The 19,023-nt window shown below is 38.6% G+C and overlaps 1 protein-coding gene across 4 annotated transcripts in view; it reads left to right on the forward strand.

Annotated features, from left to right (window-relative positions):
* Window positions 1-542: 542 nt before the first annotated feature.
* LOC130677880 (nucleolar protein 4-like) overlaps window positions 543-19,023 on the forward strand; it is a 34,553-nt gene continuing 16,072 nt past the window's right edge. For 2 of the 4 annotated variants that reach the window (XM_057484782.1, XM_057484806.1), the window contains exon 1: window positions 544-1,597. In XM_057484782.1, coding sequence (XP_057340765.1) covers window positions 1,553-1,597 — 45 coding nt within the window. In that variant the 5' untranslated portion in view covers window positions 544-1,552. Of the gene's footprint in view, window positions 1,598-12,039; window positions 12,060-19,023 lie in introns of those variants that run through there. The other 2 variants (XM_057484790.1, XM_057484798.1) reach the window with 2 other exon arrangements.

The raw sequence follows: 19,023 nt of genomic DNA on the forward strand, positions 1-19,023 counted from the left end.
TAGAAGCCCCTTTACTTTCGGGGCTCTCGGGCGATGAGTGTTAGGCCCCTTCGTCCCCGCAGTATTCCGGCGCACCCTACATCACTCTACCACGTGCCTCGTCCGCCCCCCTGGAGTACCCCTGAGCTCCTCAGCTCCTTCTCTCCCGCTGTGCTTTGCCTCTACACTATACTACTCTCTGCACACTACACACTACATCTATTACACACAACTACTCGGTCCTTCTCTCTCTCTCTTTATCTCCGTCTCTTCCTATCCACTACACTCAACTCAACTCAACTCAACTCTACTCTGTACTCTGACGGTGACAGACCCTACCTTACCGCCGACGCCGCCAACGTCGTGGATGGGCGAGGGGACTCCTGCCTGCACCCCTCTCTCTCTGTCTCTCTCCCTCTCTTTTGAGAGTAGTGTGCGACTCTAGATAGAAGCGTTCGGTTGCGAGCATAGTAGTTGAGTTGGAATGAGTAGGAACGGTACGCCGGTGGTACGGCGGGTGCAGGCGGCGGAAGGGCGAGCAAAGGTGGGGGTCGCCGCCGCGTCGCCAGCCGTTAGTTCGCCGTGTGCGCTCGTGACGTGAGGATCTACTGTTTTTCACCGCGTTACGCTCTCGCAAACCAGCACTTGACGTTCCGGATGTTTATTGTTCATAAAATACACAAAAATATATACATCTACATATATTTTTATCACTTATCAAGGACACTGTCCGTTTTACTGATAACCCAGTGGTGAATCTCGCAATAGATTTATTTTATCGACTGTTTTAGATTTTTAAAATCGGAGCTGTTTGAGTGGAGTTTAAAAGTTATTACTTGGTGATAAGTTGCGACGAACTTGACAGAGAGTAAGCGTGTGACATCACCCTTTACTCGCTCGCGATATAATTCGCGGGTCGCTGTAGCAACACCAGTACCAGTACCAGTACCATTACCAGTACCAGTAAATAAACTATCAGATACTTTTTTTTTCCCACTCGGACTAATCGAGTAATGTGGGAGTTTTAAATAGCTATAGAATGACTGTGGATGCTGTGTGGCTCTGAACTACTGACGGTCATTTAATCCACACGGTCGAGTAGAGCATTCGCTACGCGAACAAGAGGATCGCGTGAACCGGAAGACTCATCGTAACCCGGCATATCATAATCATCTACATACGCTGCCGCGCTGTTTGTGCTGCTAATCCATCTACGCTGCAGTGAAAATATAAATATATAACAATAATAAAATATAAAAAAAACTTTAACGAGACTTTGTACTCTTCGGAGCGCGTATTATCGGAGTCATTTCGTCATGTGCTAACGTCTTGCCACAAGTTACCGAGCTCTGTTTAAATATTCGAACTTTACGTTTATTTTTCTCGACTCGCGAATTCATTTACCTCGCGGTTTTTGAATTCCTGCTATCGTGGAATCGAACGGGCTTTCTTTGACTACGTGTCGATTGGACAGCGGGTTTGCTGGACAGGAGCAGAGGAGTTGGGTACCAGAGTCCGAGCAGGAGTCCAGCAGCAGAGTCGGCGATTTAAAAGTTGGGGGCCAGGCCTGAATATGTCAGCCAAGCGAAAGGCCACTGCCATCATGCAGCACCACAAGGTGAGTCGACGAGTTTCTTTGTCTCTCATATCGGTCTCTTTTTCACTCTTTTCCTCCCAGCTCCGCTCTTTCCTTTTATTTCTGCAGCGAGTCCACGTGATTCCCCACTCCGATCCCGAGCTCTTATCGTTCACTACCGACAGCTCAAACTCCGTCATCTCCGACCGATATATTAATAAATAATTACTCCGAAAATATTTAGTAATTAAATATTTAAATAATATTGTATACAGTTATCAGACCTGTTGAATAAATATTTATATTGTAATTTTTTTTTCAACAAATCAAATACACAAAAAAAAAAAATAAAAATATGCACATGTAGAAAATTTTAAAAACTACACGTGCAATTTTTTTAAATATTTTTTTTTTTTACAATTTACCTTTTTTAAAAAATTTCAAAAATTATTGGACGGCTGACTTCTGATTCTGAAATTGACAGACAACAATTTTCGGATTTTTTTTTCAACCGATCAATTAAAAAAAAAAAAACTAAAAATATGCACATGTAGAAAATTTAAAAAACCACAGGTGCAATTTTTTAAAATATGTTTTTTTTTTTATAATTTACCTTTTTTAGAAAATTCCAAAAATTATTGGACGTCAGCTGACTTATGATCCTGAAATTGACAATCAACAATTTTCGGATTTTTTTTTCAACAGATCAATTAAAAAAAAAAAAACTGAAAAATGCACATGTAAAAAATGAAAAAAAAACTACACGTGCAATTTTTTTAAATATTTTTTTTTTTTATAATTTACGTTTTTAGAAAATTTCAAAAATTATTGGACGTCGGCTGACTTATGATCCTGTAATTGACAGACAACAATTTTCGGATTTTTTTTTTCAACAGATTAATTAAAAAAAAAAAAAAAAAAATTATGCACATGTAGAAAATTTAAAAAACTACATGTGCAATTTTTTAAAATATTTTTTTTTTTATAATGTGTCGTTTTTAAAGGAATCCAAAAATTAATAGACCTCGAATAACTTCAGTATCACAATTACTCCGTTTCATTTTAAAGTATAGTCGTGAAAAAATTGACTTCAAGAGAAAAAAGTGTCTGAGATATTTTTTTCACACGTCTATTTAAATACTAAAGTAGAAATTGTTACAGCGAAGTGTCCGTATCCGTAACAAATAATTATAAGAATTAACTTGTCGTTAAATTTCCAATTCGTTTTAATTAACGACATTGACTTTTGTCCGCGAGCACCGGTGACGCGCGAACCGACAAAAAGGGGCCGAGATGCTCAGCACTGTGACGGAAAAATTATTTAAAAATACTAATAATAAATAAATAAATAAAACCAATAGGACACTCGTGTTTACGTCCCGCTAATTGACCGCGAAGATGCGTAAATTGCATCAATACCTCTAGCTCATATATACATATATACATCACAATAAAAGCCCATGTACATAAAAAAATTACAGCATACGTGTTACGTGTTATTGCTAATTTATTGGCTATTAATTTTAAAAATATGCTCCACTCTATTTCCCTTTAAATTCCGCTGAGATATTCACACAGCGATTATTCCGCGATCACGTGCTGCTGCATTGTGTTTTATTTAGATTTTTTATTACATTTTTTCTTTTTTTTTCCGGTTCTCTTTTATGAATCGTTCGCTATCCAATACATCGAGTTAACAGAACATAAAACAAGGCGAACAAAATTATTATATAGCATTTGATCCTCGAAAAACTCGTCAATTTTAACTACCGCTCGTTAATTTAATTAAGTAGATACACGTATGCATAATAACTTTTACACGCTGAAGATAAAATTCATTTTTCCATCGATATTTATTCAAATATTTGTGTAATATCAATATAATATAGTTATTGATATGTAATTTGGATAGGGTCGATATTTTATAGCGCAATTAGTTAATGAGTACACATTTGTCGGGTGTAATGGCAAAAAGATGATTACGTAAAGTATTATCTTGCAAGTTTATCAAAAAGAACGACCGGTATGCCGTTCAAACAGCGATATGAGCGCTGATGATATCACTGATGTGATACGGAGTAACGAGAATAGAAAAATGATAAGTGAGGGAGAGAGGGAATACGCGAGATAAGAATGTAAAATTTTCGGTCTGAAGGTGAGGATATAATCAGGCAGTCACAGTACGCTGGTTTAAAGCGATTTCATAGTTTGATTCTTCAATCGCACCGCAAAAATTACGTTAGACTTGAGGTAGGTTCGGGACACGCTCGTTTGTCTCCGTCTCTGTCGGAAGCTCGGATCCAATCCGCGGCTGTCTCGCTCGCCCGCTATTCTTATTCTCTTGCTCCGGGTCTTTTCCCGTTCGCCCTCTCTACTCATCTCGGGCTCACTTCGTTACTCTCTTGTGCACCCGCCGCGGTCTCTGTTGCTCCCGCGAAGCGCGGCTCACTCTTTGGCGGTCCAACAGGTTATATTTTTCCAGTCTCCCCTCTCATTTCAGCTCCGCGGCTCTCTTTTTATCACCCGGTCTACTCGCGCTCTGTTCCTCTTGCCCCTGGATTCGTTCGTCTCTCTTTTAATCCTCTCTTTGCCCTCGTTTCCTCTATACCTCTTTGTCGTCCCTCCTCTTCCTCCTTATTCATTTTATTTCATACTCCTTTTTTTTTTTATTTTTATTCTTCATTCCTCTTTTTATTTATTTTTTATTTTTATTTCGCCGCCGTTGCTGCTGCTGCACCGGAGGCTGCCGGTGGATTTAAACTTTTTACGTGTGCGCCAAGTGGATAATAGGATCGTCGCGACTCAAGTCTCCTTTTCCCTTATAGTCCATGTAGAAACTCAGACTCTCTTACACCAAGACCGACACCAGCACACAGACACTCTAAGGTGGACCATAGAAAATGGCGCTCTGACCTCTTTGTACTTACATCCACACGGTGTGTGTCCACCGGCTCACTCTTATTCCAAGACTCACACATCCACCAAATAAAATACGACCACTGTCGCACAGCGCACTAACTCACATTGCGTGTGGTAGTAACTCGTCTACATTTTTCCAATGACTACTTACTTTTTTATTATTTATTCCATACAATTCTTCACTTTATATCCTACTTGTCTAAATTGCGTATGTTTTTTTGTGTGGATTAAAAGTAAAAAATACTTGATGAGAAAATAAAAAAATTTACGACGGACTTATATGCCAGTGGGAATGGAGTAAAAAATATAAAATGAGGGAAAAAAAAAATACCAAGGGATCTAGGTATGGATTTTCCATAAGACGAGAGACACGTTTCGCCTGATAGTGTGCAGAGTAGAGAATATAAGGGTGCGCCAGGTCCATTTGTACGTATAAAAGTATATGGGGGTGGCAACCCTCACTCTGTACATACATATATATCTGTATAAATATATATATAGTAATAGTCGGAGTACGAGAGGGTGTAGGGTGTAGAGCAAACTAGTGCCCCTCACGTTCTCATTTCCAAGCGGACAGCCGCCAGGCTTACACACACACACACACACACACACATACACACACGGCATTTTGCGCTCGCGTGTTATCCAATCGACCAACCCCCATCCCTCGTAACTACTCCGTGCATCCCCTTTCAAAGCAGCACAAAGGCCGCGAAAAAGTTTGTTTTTTTCGCTATTTTCTTTTTTATCATTTTATTTCTTCAACTTTTTTTTTGACAATTGCAATTACACTGCGAAAAAAAATGAACCAATTTTAGTCCAAGTGAAACGACGACAGATTAAACAATGAAAAATCGTTGTATTTGCAGCATCGGCCCCTTCCCCAGTCGTTTTACTTTTTTTTACTTCTGCTGGTGAGAGATTAAAAACAATTGCGTAGGCTTTGAGATAGAAAATCCGGCGGAAGAGAATGGAATTTTCTAACCAATATACAGTAAACTGCAGTAGTCGATGTACGTGGAACTGCGTATACATATGTGTGTGCCGGTTGGACTCGGCACGGAGGCTTATCGACGCCGGTGGACGGCCGGTCGACAACCGTGAGCACACGGGCTTCGTATGCACACACTTACCCACACGTCCGTGGCATCCATAAATACGAGCACACCATATACCAGCTTACAGAACGTACACAGCACACATTGATGTACAATCGAGTACACTCCGGAATCGCACGCGGTAGGCGTGTGTTGATAGCAGCAGCAGCAAGAGCTGATGTTTGTTGCTGGCAGCTTGGCCCCCTCTGCATGTGAACCTTCTCCACTCCTTCTGCCACTGTCTCTTGCTCTAGCTCGCACTTTATCCCGTTCTCTCTCTCTCTCGACCGCTGGGTGATTCAGGGAGCCATCCGTGTCAAGGTACACCGCATCGGTGTCCACATGCGACGCCCTGTCTTTTTTTATGGCCACAGTCGCCAATCGTGGAATTTAAATCAACGAGTATTCTCAAACTATTTTTTCCCGTACGTAACACTTTTTTTATCCCGGCAAAATCCTACTTTATATTTAGCATTGAGCTAAAGGTCGCGTCAGCAAATCATTTCATGGAATTTACACCTGAAATATATTTTTATATTTTGTACAACCGAATTTAATATGCGCATAGTAATTTAGCGAACCGGCTGATTCGCAAGTCATATATGTTATTATTATTGACTTCGATCGCACAGACTTTAAATTACATAAATATTAATTAAGATGACTTCTTAGACGTCACAAGTTTAATAACACTAGTGTCATTTGTTGAATTCTTTCGACAATTGAAATCCTCTACTCTGAAATCCGAGCCGACAGTGAGACTTAGACACAGACATGTCTCATTTTAAATTCCTCGGTGCGTTATATATCCTTCTGTTAGCGGTACGAATTAACTTATCGCGTCGGGAAATACTTTTATCAGAATGATAGCGTGAGAGTTGGATGAGTGGGTGGTGGAGTGAATTCTGGAGTGTAAGAGCTAGCGAGGGGTAGACACGTAAGAAGAAACTGATCGAATTCTGGATTATATCCCCACGACTCGATCGAATTACTCGGCAATCTCCTCTCTAAAATAAAATCGATACGTCCCGGACCTACGACTTCACCTAGTATGGAGATTTACCTTTCAGTCCTCTGTTGCTGGAGTTCCCCGCGGCTGGCCGCCCTCGTCAGGCATTCGGGTTAATTCGACGTGACGGGTGAGGAATAATTTGCGGTGAGAAATTATTCTCTCACGTAAGAAAACGGGGAATAGGGGATAGGATTAACGTGTGAATACGGCGCAAGTTAACATGTGGAAGAATATACGGGTGCCGTCAATCTTGCAGGCATTTATACAGTATGTATGTGTAATGTAATCGAATCTTAATATCCAGCAAAGGCTGGCTAACTTTACTTAACTCGAGAGCACACTGAGCTACCTGATGTGTTTCGCTGACGATACGCCGAGAATAGTGAATTATGCTCCCTCCGAAATTGAGGATGGTCGGGGATTCAGACCGGATGCCACGCTCGCTAGCTGGGTAATTATTCGAGACCGTGAAACTTAATTACCTGGGTTCCTTTACGGTTGTAGTGGTACTCTGTATATGTGTAAGACCGCGAGGTCACTCCTACCTTTCAATATCTCATGTGTAATATCTTAGTTCAACACTCGTGGGTTTTATAATTAAAATTTTTTTTTTAATTAACTGAAAAATTTTGAACATCAGAAAGTTGATACCAAAATTTTTCAAGTGTGAGAAAAAAAAATCAATTTGGATTTTTAAATAATAAATCAATTAAAAATTTTTTGGGAGTAAAACTTTTTTGCGTCAAGAATTTTTAATTAACTGAAAAATTTTGAACATCAGAAAATTGATACCAAAATTTTTCAAATGTAAGAAAAAAAAATCAATTCGAATTTTTAAATAATAAATCAATTCAATTTTTTTTTAGAGTAAAATTTTTTTGCGTCAAGAATTTTTAATTAACTGAAAAATTTTGAACATCAGAAAATTGATACCAAAATTTTTCAAGTGTAAGAAAACAAATCAATTTGAATTTTTAAATAATAAATCAATTAAAAATTTTTTTTGGAGTAAAATTTTTTTGCGTCAAAAAATTCAATTTTTTTTAACAACAGTCATAATACAAAATAATTATTTAATGACTCAGAAGAATAAAAATAGAAAAATGAATCACTGAGAACTATTATATTTTTTCTAAAAATTGCCATTCTGTCTTTTTGAAAAAATAAATAATAAAAATTAAACCCCTTAAATAATGAAAACCGAAATAACCTAATGGCGTTGACCCTTTAAATGTATTCTGTTTTATTCCGGTGTACCCGCCGACAGATTCGGGTCACATTTCAATTTGAACACGGTTTACATTTCAATATATTTCTCATTCGTTAATATTCGACAGCGTTCGCTGATACAGACACGATAGTTCCATCAAGATTTTTATTATGCATTTAACTTTTCAACGAGTTTAAGTGCTCGGGGATCCGTTAATTTTACACAATACCATAAAATCCATACTTTACATCATCCTCGGGTCCGTCAAAGATTCACTGCACTCACACTCACGCATTCAGACCCCGCTGCAATTACATTACTTTTTAAATAAACAATGACTTATCCAACGGGAAACGATGAATAATAAATGGCTAATAGTACCCGCGATAAAAATAAAAAATGTCATTGCGAATCTTTGGTAAAATTATATCGTATTTTTCCCACTGATGATTATTTAATGACCACAAGAGGTAAAGATAAACGATATCTATACATACATACATACATACATACATGTATGTACATATATATATATATACATATATCTTTGGTGAATGTAAGCGACTGACGTAGGTGAAGATCGCGTGGCGTCGATGCACGAGCCCGTAGGTGGGTGCTGGTGGGTGGGTCATGCGATAGTTTATTCAGCGGATTATTGACGGGTATAGTGTGTACTGTACTCATACATTTATGTGTATATACAAGCATCTATATCTATATATATATGTATATATATGTAGATAGGATCCTGGATGGCACAACGACCACACTGTTCGCTCGAAATAGCCGCCGTCGACCCTTTCCTCTCTAGTAGCTTTTGAAATATATTCCAACTATCCCGCACTGTGTGATCGGCTGATCGTCCCCCCACGTCCCCGCCCCGTTGAATTTATTTCGTAAAATTCGATCTCTCGTACTCTGGCTCCACATCCACACTCGACGCTCTCGATTTTCACCGATAGTTCGTCGAGCTTTCGTGCTCGAGTGCCTTTTATATTCGTTATTTTATATTTTTTTTATATGTATACATATATGTATTTTCCCCTTTTCCTTCCAGCTTTCAAAATACGTCAACGAGTTTTACTAAATTTTTTTATCGCTTTCAAATGTTTGTGTAAACGCTCCCGTGATTAAATTTACTGTGAATAATTTTAGTGTTAATAAAACACGTATAAAAAAAAAATGATAAAATAAAAATGAATATTTTTTTTAAACACGAATGATATGAATGTATATCGGTGTAACTGAAAACCACTTCCGCTTTTAATATTAACATTTAATATTTTATTTTCACTCGTTAAATAAATCCTTGTCTAGTTTCATTTAAACTCAAACAGATTCAAACAATTAACTCTCATTTATCAATTAGCTTGATAAATTAAAATTTAATTATCAATCGCGAGATACTGCAAGTTTTAAATCAGCGAGTCGATAAATCGAGCGTGACCGCAAATGACCTGAGAGCGATTTTACTTTTAATTTTTCATCAACTCTTGCTCTGTACTCCTTTCCTGGTTTGTACTCTCGACTACTCCAATCCGATAAGAGAAAAATTATTGACGGTTATTATTATTATTATAATCAAACCTAAGTGCTTAAACCAGAAATTTAGTCATTCAATATTATATAGATCTATTCTAATACTAGAGCCCGGATTATAATTATCATATTTAATTTCATTTGCTCATTACCTGGAGTCGAACCTCATCCATTAGCTTAATAAAATTTCATGAATATTTTTAGCGTCAAATTACGTCGGGTTGGGGTGAAAAATATTCGTTGCAAAAATTTTTTACTCCTGCCAAAAAATTTTTCAGTTGCTCCAAAAATTTTTTTCATTCAAAATTGACAGCAAAAATTTTCTTGGAGCGGAAAAAACTTTTTTAAAGCGAAAACGAATTTTTTGCGTCAACATTTTTTTTTTTTTTCTGTAAATAATTTTAAAAAATTGGAAAAACGGTCGGTGCAAATGAAAATGCATTTCGCTGAAAAAAGTAAATTTTAGCTGACTACATTTTCAAAACTAATCGATCGATCGCAGGACAAAAATTAGCTTACACACACGAACACATATATACGTCCTACCACTTTGAAACCTCGACATTTTACGAAAACTAAATTTTTGAAAATCGGACCAAAGCCAAGATCTCTAATTTTTCAAAAACCCGATTTTCATAGCGGGAAAAAAAAGTTGAACCCAATGCAATCTAGTAAAGTAAAATTAAGACCAGCAATTGGCAACCGGAGGGATTCTCTCGAGCGAAATAAATCGTAATTATTGCTGGCGAAACATAAGTACTCGTTAAAATTTAATTCGCGCACATCCAACAGCGTGTGCTCTACCGGGCCGCAATAATAACAATGATAGCAACAACGCACCTGGACGTGTGTTTTCATTAACCTTCTTGTAGCACTTTGCGTTGTTATCATCACCTTCATCATAATTATACCTTCAAAAACAAACTCTCTGATAAATTATTAGCGCTGATGGTTAATATTGTGATAGATCATGGCCGTGGCTAACCAGCTACCGGCTGGTTAATGAGCGGAAAGAGATTAAATAAAGTACAAAAAAAGTAAAATAAAATAAATCAATAGGGGAAACGTAATGAAGGATAAAAAAGTAATAACAGTAATAGAGATAAATAATTGTGTGTGAAGCGTGAATACGGAAAGAGTAAGAGCCGTAGAGGAAGCTAAACTTACGCGGTGGAGAATCGATGGCTAATAGCCTGGCCGCTGTAATTAATGCAACAAGTTGATACCTAACACTTATCTATGGCCATGTTGCTGGCGTACCGCGCGCGGCATCAGCTTTAAACGGGACGACTACAAGTTGCCTCGAGCCACCAAACGACAGACTCGTTTCTATAGACATCACGTCCTTCCTCCTCCCCCTTCTCCACCTTATCCTCCTCCTATCTTTCTCACCCCTAATGTTTCGACCTGTTAATTTGGCATCGATTCCCCGCTACTTAGTCACCAGTTGATTCCACTTTACATCAAACCCGTCTATTATTTACCTTTATTTTTACCATCGTCTTTAAAAAATAAAGACTAAGATTTGGCATCCCCTAGTCGCTTGCTAATGTAATAAACCCCCATATCAAGGGGATGATTGCAAAAAGGCCACTGTCTTATTTACCCGACTTGACTCGGATTAAATATTTTACAAGCTTACGAGCAAAGACTGCAGAAAGTAGTCGCTTACAAATTGGAGTTGAGTTTAAACTTTTTGGCAGCAATTGTGCTGTCGCGGTGGCCAGCCAGACCGGGAGAGGCTGAGTATCCGCGGAGACTAAACCCAACTATAAGATTTCTGATACATAATTACCATTAATTAAATTATTCAGTGGCATTACTCCAGTTCTATACATTATCCTGGCTTTTATATACAACACCCTTTCCCTTTACCAGACAATTAAATCCCACAAACTTTTATTTACCCACTTAACTTTATTTACTAAATCAACAAGTTTTAATAAAGCTTATATTTATTATTATTATTATTACCATAATTATTATTATATTTTTTATTATATTTTATTTATCTTCCGGTTTTTATAATGACCAACATTTTATTTTTTATTAAGTACATCTAGTAGAGTCGGCGACTGTAAAGCAGTACAGAGAGTATGATAACCACTATACTCAGTTTCTTTTCCCGTCACTCGTTTACTTGCTCAAGTCGTCGCTTACTTGACTGCTTGCTTCGTTTACTGCTTCGTTTGCCAGTACAATATATATATACATATATATATATACATATATCTACAGCTATATGACGACCCGCCTGTTCACTCGCCTGTGCCGCCCTTCGTTTTGCCCGAGTACATTATACATATCCACACATGTATATAGATATACATTTACATACTTTATATATATCTCAGTATATATAGTTTAGCTCTCTTGTGGGTCGCGTCTCCCGCGGTATAATAAGAGGCCCATAGAGAATTATTTTTTCCGTAAAAAAAAAAAAAGTCGGAGCGTAACGTTCCGCGCAAATAAAAGCTTTTCCAGGTCATTTTCACAGTGTACTTAAATTTTTTTACCACTTGATACACACGGCTCTGTACTCTACATACATATATTATGTGTGCAACAATTATGTGATACATACATATTATTATTTAATTTGTATTTGTACAATTAGTTTAACTTGGTAATTAATTTAACAAGTGTCTCTTGTTTGCTTTCAGGTAATTGTCACGAATTAAACTGTAAGCGTGCACGAGACACTCAGCTGCTATAAAGTGATATGAGGTATCAGTTTAAAAATTAATTCGTTATCTTGCGCTAATCCCGCGCTCGCTGTTTTATTTACAAACTGTAATAGAAACGGAGTTTAAATTATTTTGAGACTGAATAAAATACAGATTAATTGTTTTAGTGAGTTTCGGAGCTGGATAAATGGAGATTTTGTTTGAGAACAAGTTTAAAGTTTACTCGAGACGGTGAATTAGTGGTTTGCGTTTTCCGATTTCTGTTGTAGCTGCGTTAAACAACTGTCTCGGTTTTATTATTGGGTGTAGTAGAGAGCGTACGGTGCCCAAGGCATTTTAAAACCACCGCATATGTGGGCAGTAGTCAGTGGGTGCAACAACATGGCGGCTGCAGTCATCATTCAGCGTGAGTCCACGAATGTTTGCTCGCAAGTCTAAACTGCGGAATAGCGTGGGCGCGTCATTTAAATTTTTTTTTATAAATGCACGTGGTAATGAGGATTTGATGGGACAATTAATATTTTTACTATTTACCGGCATGCTCGTACACGAACATATTTTTTATTTTTATTATTATAACTATTATTTTTTTTTTTAAATGGAAAATATGAAACATGAATATTGTTTTAAGAGTACTGGCATCGAAAAACGATTGGCCAACATACGACCCAGTGGACATACAACCGTGTTCTGATACTGTCGCGTTTTTCCGTGACCCGTAGATCGCCCTGCGAATTTTTTTTTTATTTTATTTCCTTTATTTTTATTTTTATTTTTATTTATATATTTTTTAACCGGCGTTCTCGCTCGGCATGCAGAAGCCCCGATGATCGATACACAGAGTGCGAGCAGTCAAGCCAAATTGTCGTCTGGTTGTGCATAAAATGCAGCGCGAATGGGCCGCAGACATCCACACGTGCCAAAGTCTTTGTAAAAAAAAAAAAGAAATTTTTTTCTTTTTTACATTCTATCTATTTATTTATTTACTGGCTTTTTGTGTCACATTCACTGTTATTGTGAGACCGGTATAGCAGCATAAACAAGGATCACGCGATAGTTTCGTGCAGGTGTCAGAGATAAGATATCTAGATATCCTTGATAAATTTTTTGATTGTTAAAAAGCGACAGTATGCTGCGTCCGTGGATTTATATACACACACAATAAATGTCTGCATGTAAAATATATTTATCGTATCGTAGGTAGTTATCGTATATCGGTGGGCAGGAGATCAATCGTGACGCAATTGACTATTACGCTCGCCAAATAGCAGGCGATTATTACCCGCGTGGCAATATCAGTAAAAAATAAGAGCATGAAATTTTAGCGGGTCGACTTGTTGGCACCCTCGGGGTAATTTCCCTGTCCGCTGCGCAGATTGTTGATAGCCGGGATTATTTATGGCCGTCGAAGGTTACCGGGTACCAGAGGAATAAAACGACCGGAGAGAGATAAAGCGATTGGAGATGAGTGCCCAAGATCTATGAGCTGGGTATTGATACTGCTGGTATGGAGGCGAACGGGGTCAAAGACGGACAGTATCATTTTCCGGAGTTATATTAAATTGCGAGCGACTTAAACTCTCACCTCGATTGTTTATTAAAAGGTCAAGCGTACGGTCTACGTGACGCTAAGTAGCATTAAACTTGATATAAATATATATACTTATGCGTATATGTGTGTGTAAATATTATTTATCACACGTGAACTAAATATTTAGTCGTCGCGACGAAAACGATTTAGTAACACGTGGAAATTTGAGGCGCGTATGTGTAAGCAAGCCTGAGTCGACGCACCAGTTGCAGCCAGCGTTGTTCTAATTATATCTTACTTTGTTTGAGTACAACGTACCTTTAGACAGTCTACCGTCAACGTCGTGGATAGATCGGATACTGCCCCCTCCTCCCACCTGGGCTCCAACACTCGACTTTACTCTCTACGCTTCTTCTCTTCTCTTTCTATGCCCACTTATTCTTGCACGTACGTTTTGTACATCGAGTTACGAGGCTGCATACCATCCGAAAGTCGTTCCTCGTCGGCTCCAAAACCGACTTGGAGTCGTCGAAGCTTTGGATCCTGGCCAAATGGAAACGCTCGTCAAATCGAGCATTGAATTAAATAAATTTCCGGTTACACTGTACTGCTACACCCAAATACATCATCCAGCTCATCTCCATTCTGTAGAATTAAATGTGCTCTTACTTGCCACACACTTCTGATAAACGTAAATTAATTAAACCAAAGTATGCTACGGTATATATATGTTTGTGTGTGTGTGTGTGTGTTGGCGGTTCACGAAAAATAAATAAAGAGGCGAGAGGCGAGTGAGTTAAAAAAAAAACATAAATAAATAAACCGACCCAGTAGCCCCGTGACTGATCCTGTTTTCGCGAGTTCGCCCCTCAAAGCGAGTTAAAACCTAAAAAAAAAAGGAATAAAATAAATAAAATAAAATAAAAAATACGAGGTGCAACACACGTTCGGAGAGAATTTACGATGAGAGGGTGAATGCAAGCGAGATGTGTAGCAGGCGCTCGAGGGTGCGAGAATTAGCGAGGGTAACGCAGTTAAAATGCGAGAGAGCAAAGTGGGAGGGAAAAAAAAATAAAAATAAAACGCGAGCATGCCGTTGAATAAAATGAGCAGCTAATCGATAGCAGTTCATTGAGTTTTAGTTTCAACATGTGCACATCCCGGACGTGGATCGTATTTTTTTTCTCACTCTTCACTCTCTTTTATACACAGCTATTCTCTTGACTCCCGCACATTTATCAACCGGCAACTCTTTTTTTCCCGCCAATGGCTCTCGAGCGAGCGAGTGAGAGAATAACTGAGAGAGAGAGAAAGAGAGAGGGAAGGAGCGAATAGCGAGTTGCTTGTGAGTCTACACAAGAGGGACGCGGAGGCAGGAAGGTCATGTGGGTTATCTTTCCACACACAAGACGAATGCTTTTTGCGCATCAGTCGTCGGCCGGTGGACCTTCGTCGAGTCTTAGTTTAAATATAACATCAGGTATCCGCGTGTTCTGCGTGCGTCGGTGTCCTCTGCCCACCAACTAACTCTTACTCTACACAACATCTTTCACAGCAGAGTACTACTCTCGTCTCTCCTGTTTCACCTCTTGCTCTGCCACGGTCTTTTTTCGTTTGTACACGTGTGCACCACGTTTTTAGAGATCTCTCGTCCGTTATACGCCTCGTACATATATCTTCAACGGCGTAGACGTTGTACGGCTAAAAAACAACAAAACAACTAACACTAAAAATAAGGAAAGAAAAACAGACTAAAAAAAATTATAACGCACAAATCCAAGGATTCTTTCTCTAAAAAAAAGCCAAATGCTTGCTCGGAAAATTTATAAAAAATTATCAAATGGATTTATCGATTTGGAGCTCGACTCAACTTCACTCTGTACATACGCAGTAGCAGCAGTAGTGCAAAAAAGTTTAAGAAAAAAAATAAAAAAAATAAAGAGCTCAAGACTTTTTGCGAGTCGAAGCCAAAAAATTCTCAGCACGTCGCTGGCACCTTTTTTTTGTTCACCCTCCTGGTGCATTGAACCTCCCTCCGTTCCGCGCTTCTTCCTACGCCAACACACATAACGGCCAGCAGTTTTGAACGGCCCCATTCCCGTCCGGCATTCCCATCGCCGGAAGATGAACTCCTATAAAATCTCACTGCCGGTTTAAGACCTCTCGCTCCCTCTTTTCTCTACTCGCGTTTTACCTCCGTCTCTTCTTATTCCACTACCACTACTACTAGTTCTACAACTACATCTACAGCAACTGCTGGTGGTGCTGATGCCGGTGCTAGTGCAACTACCATCTAGCATAGCCGAGTATACTATTCGCGTTGAGCACTCTCCCGGCCAATACCGCACCCGGGTGCTATTCCGACGTACATATAACCCCTTTGCCAGACGCCGCAAAGACGGTGGCTCGCTGGTACAGTGAGAGGGACGGGAGTAGAGGAAAACGCCTCAACCATCGAGCAGAGGTACTAAGGCAGTTTATTCCGGCAGAAGAGATTGCTGCCGCGGTTTAGGGTCGCCTCTATATAGAAACGTATATACGTTCGAGCAGCAAAAAGTTCACCGCCAGCCAGACAATCCCATTTAAAATAAAAAAAAATCCATCATTTCAACATTAATTTATATATATATTTATATATCTATAAAATTAGCTCTCAAAATCTATCAGAACGCTATTTTTTTAGGAGCTTGGCATTAAAATGGAAATAACTAGAAAACAATGTAAAATTAGAAAAAAATTTATCAGAGATAATTTGTAGGAAATAAAATTGTCTACAAAAAAGATTCTATGGCATTTTTTGATAAGACTGATAGTTTCGCCGGAAAAGTAAAAAGATCTCGAAATTTACTCTAACTTGACTTCGAGGTCCACTAACTTTTGAACAGATGGATTTATCAAAAAATGATAAGACACTTTTTTTGTAGAGCGTTGAATTCCCTACAAAAATGTATGCTGAGCTTATTCGTACAATGAGTCATTTCCGAGGTAAAAAATTCCAAACTAAAAAAAAATTTTTTCCCATGTTATTTAAATGGGAAATCGAATTTTTCGATGCGCTAAGCCCCTGATTGACTTAGAATTTTTGTTCTATCAATTGTTAGTTTTTCAGGTAGAACAGAAAAAAAAAATTATCGCCTAAATATGAAACACCCTAATCTATATACATGTATTTTATATCATAAATTATTTAACACTCGAAGTGGTCAATTCACTTGAAGTCAAAAATTCCAAAGTAGACCCCGTATCGTAAAAAATGTACGTTGATTATTTAAAGAGTTTAGGATCAATCTCACTTAAACTGCTGATTGGTTGGTGAAGCTTCTGACCTCTATCTCTCTTTTTATCCATCCTCAATTTATCTTAAACTCCAAGAAATTTTCCTCTCGACTTAACCATTCTCATTCCCATTCTTATTCTTTTTCTCCTTCTTCTTCTTCTTATTATTATTATTTCCATTGGTGTTATTTTATTTTGTTCTCACCACACCGCAATACAAGTCGTCTCGATCGTTGAAAATGGCAAGCTGGTTCGTAGCCATCGCTAAACTCCATACAGGGTCTTCCCTCGTGAGTTGCACATGATGAAACGGGCAAAGAAACTACTAAACCTCCATACATATATATATTTATATATATATGCTGTATACAGTCCAATACACTTGGGTCGGCTGCACCAGAGAGGTGTGAGTCGAGTTTAAAACTCATGGTAGTGTCGAGTCCAACGGTCAGAAGGGTGTGAAGTAACTAAACTCAAGTCGTTTGTAATAAATTGCTGGTGCTTTTTCATCCGTATAAATTTAAAATAAAACTAAAACAATATATTATAATATATAATGATAATTGTATTCGTTGAACCAATTGAGATATCAGTTGGCAAGTGGTGCGATACTCAATAAAGTAATTCGTGATAAAAAGCATTAGGTATGTTAACCGATGCCCCGGAATGCTGAGAACGTGTCCTTCGACTGACATCAACCTGGATTCGCTTGTTCGCTTCCTTCTCGATACAGTAGCGCCTGCGGGCAATTTCGTCCCTCGGCTTTGGCTGATTGGACTAATGATATGCGGATTTAAACGAGATCGCATTGACACGCTCCGAGGATTTGTTAAACTCTAAATAAACTACCGCGAAAGGAGAGACATCTCGCGAATGGACCTTGAGGATTTTTAAATATATATATTTAAATGCATCCTCTTTTATCTTCTTGGTTTAGTAAACTCCTTATTCGCAATTTCTCATTCTCGCAAACAAGAAACCGAGAGGCGCATCAGCCGAGTACCAGATACGAGGAGACCGAAACCAAGACACGAATACAAATCTCATATACGCATGTACACGTCATCGCCAAGTATATATAATGTTCTCTGGCAACCCATGCAGCCAACGGATAGGAGTCGAGCTCAGATATCTTGTTCTCAAGTTCAGACACACGCGGACAAGGCACTGCTATACTAGTAGGCATATATATATCACTGTTATATATATATATAGATATATATGCCCGTACTATATACCCAAGTTGACTGATATGATACTCATTCGCGAGACCCGCGACTCTCTTTCCGTCCTCTTACATTACGCGGTGCAGCCTACAGCCGTTGTAAGTCTAGTCGTAAAAATGAGCTGGCGTGCGATACTTTTTCCTCAATTCTATTTAATTCACGTGACTCGCGCTCATATATAATATACTTATCCTTATTATTATCATTAAAAATATGTACATAGTATGCACAATGTACGTAACCAGCAGTATTTAGTCAGAGTTTAATTGTACAAGTGTAGATTGAACCCGACAATGCACATGACGTATATGTAGCGGCTGAAAAATAAGTTTAGTATAAATAAATAAATAAAATAAACAAGTGTTTAACTGGAAGAGGACGGTTTGCTCTGTTAGTTGGCCTCGAATTGTCCCCATCAGTGAGATCTGGGATGTACGTATGCCCGAGTGAGTAGAGCGGAGGGAGCCAACGCTGTCACGGGTATTGAGCAACAGAGATATTTATACACACACACACACATTTAGAATTTACACACACATGCGACACACCCTGGGAATAATGGATGTGTTACACGGCTACAGGGATTCAGAGAAACACGGACGGTGGCAGACAGTACCAACATACCAGTAGTGGCATCAGCAGTTACCAGTAACTGCGTTGAAGGAAGAGGAGCAGAGGAGCTGAGAAGCAGAGGAGGGCAACTGCCAGACGAATGGGAGACTGTTACACCCAATTGTCCCTCGTTGTGCAGGGGTCAAGTAAGGTAGCCAACCGAGCACGGCAGACACCGTCATCCGTACATACATATAATGCTACTATTGGATAAATACGATCTGCTCAAGAGGCTAATATGCATACATATACATACATAAATACATAATATTTTCTCTGTATATATATCTATAGATATATAAATGTAAATGTATGTGTCGTGTGTGATTTGCCTGGAGGACATGTGAGAAAAACACTTT

The sequence above is a fragment of the Microplitis mediator genome, chromosome 1 (genome assembly GCF_029852145.1).
Source record: "Microplitis mediator isolate UGA2020A chromosome 1, iyMicMedi2.1, whole genome shotgun sequence".
Taxonomy (NCBI): domain Eukaryota; kingdom Metazoa; phylum Arthropoda; class Insecta; order Hymenoptera; family Braconidae; genus Microplitis; species Microplitis mediator.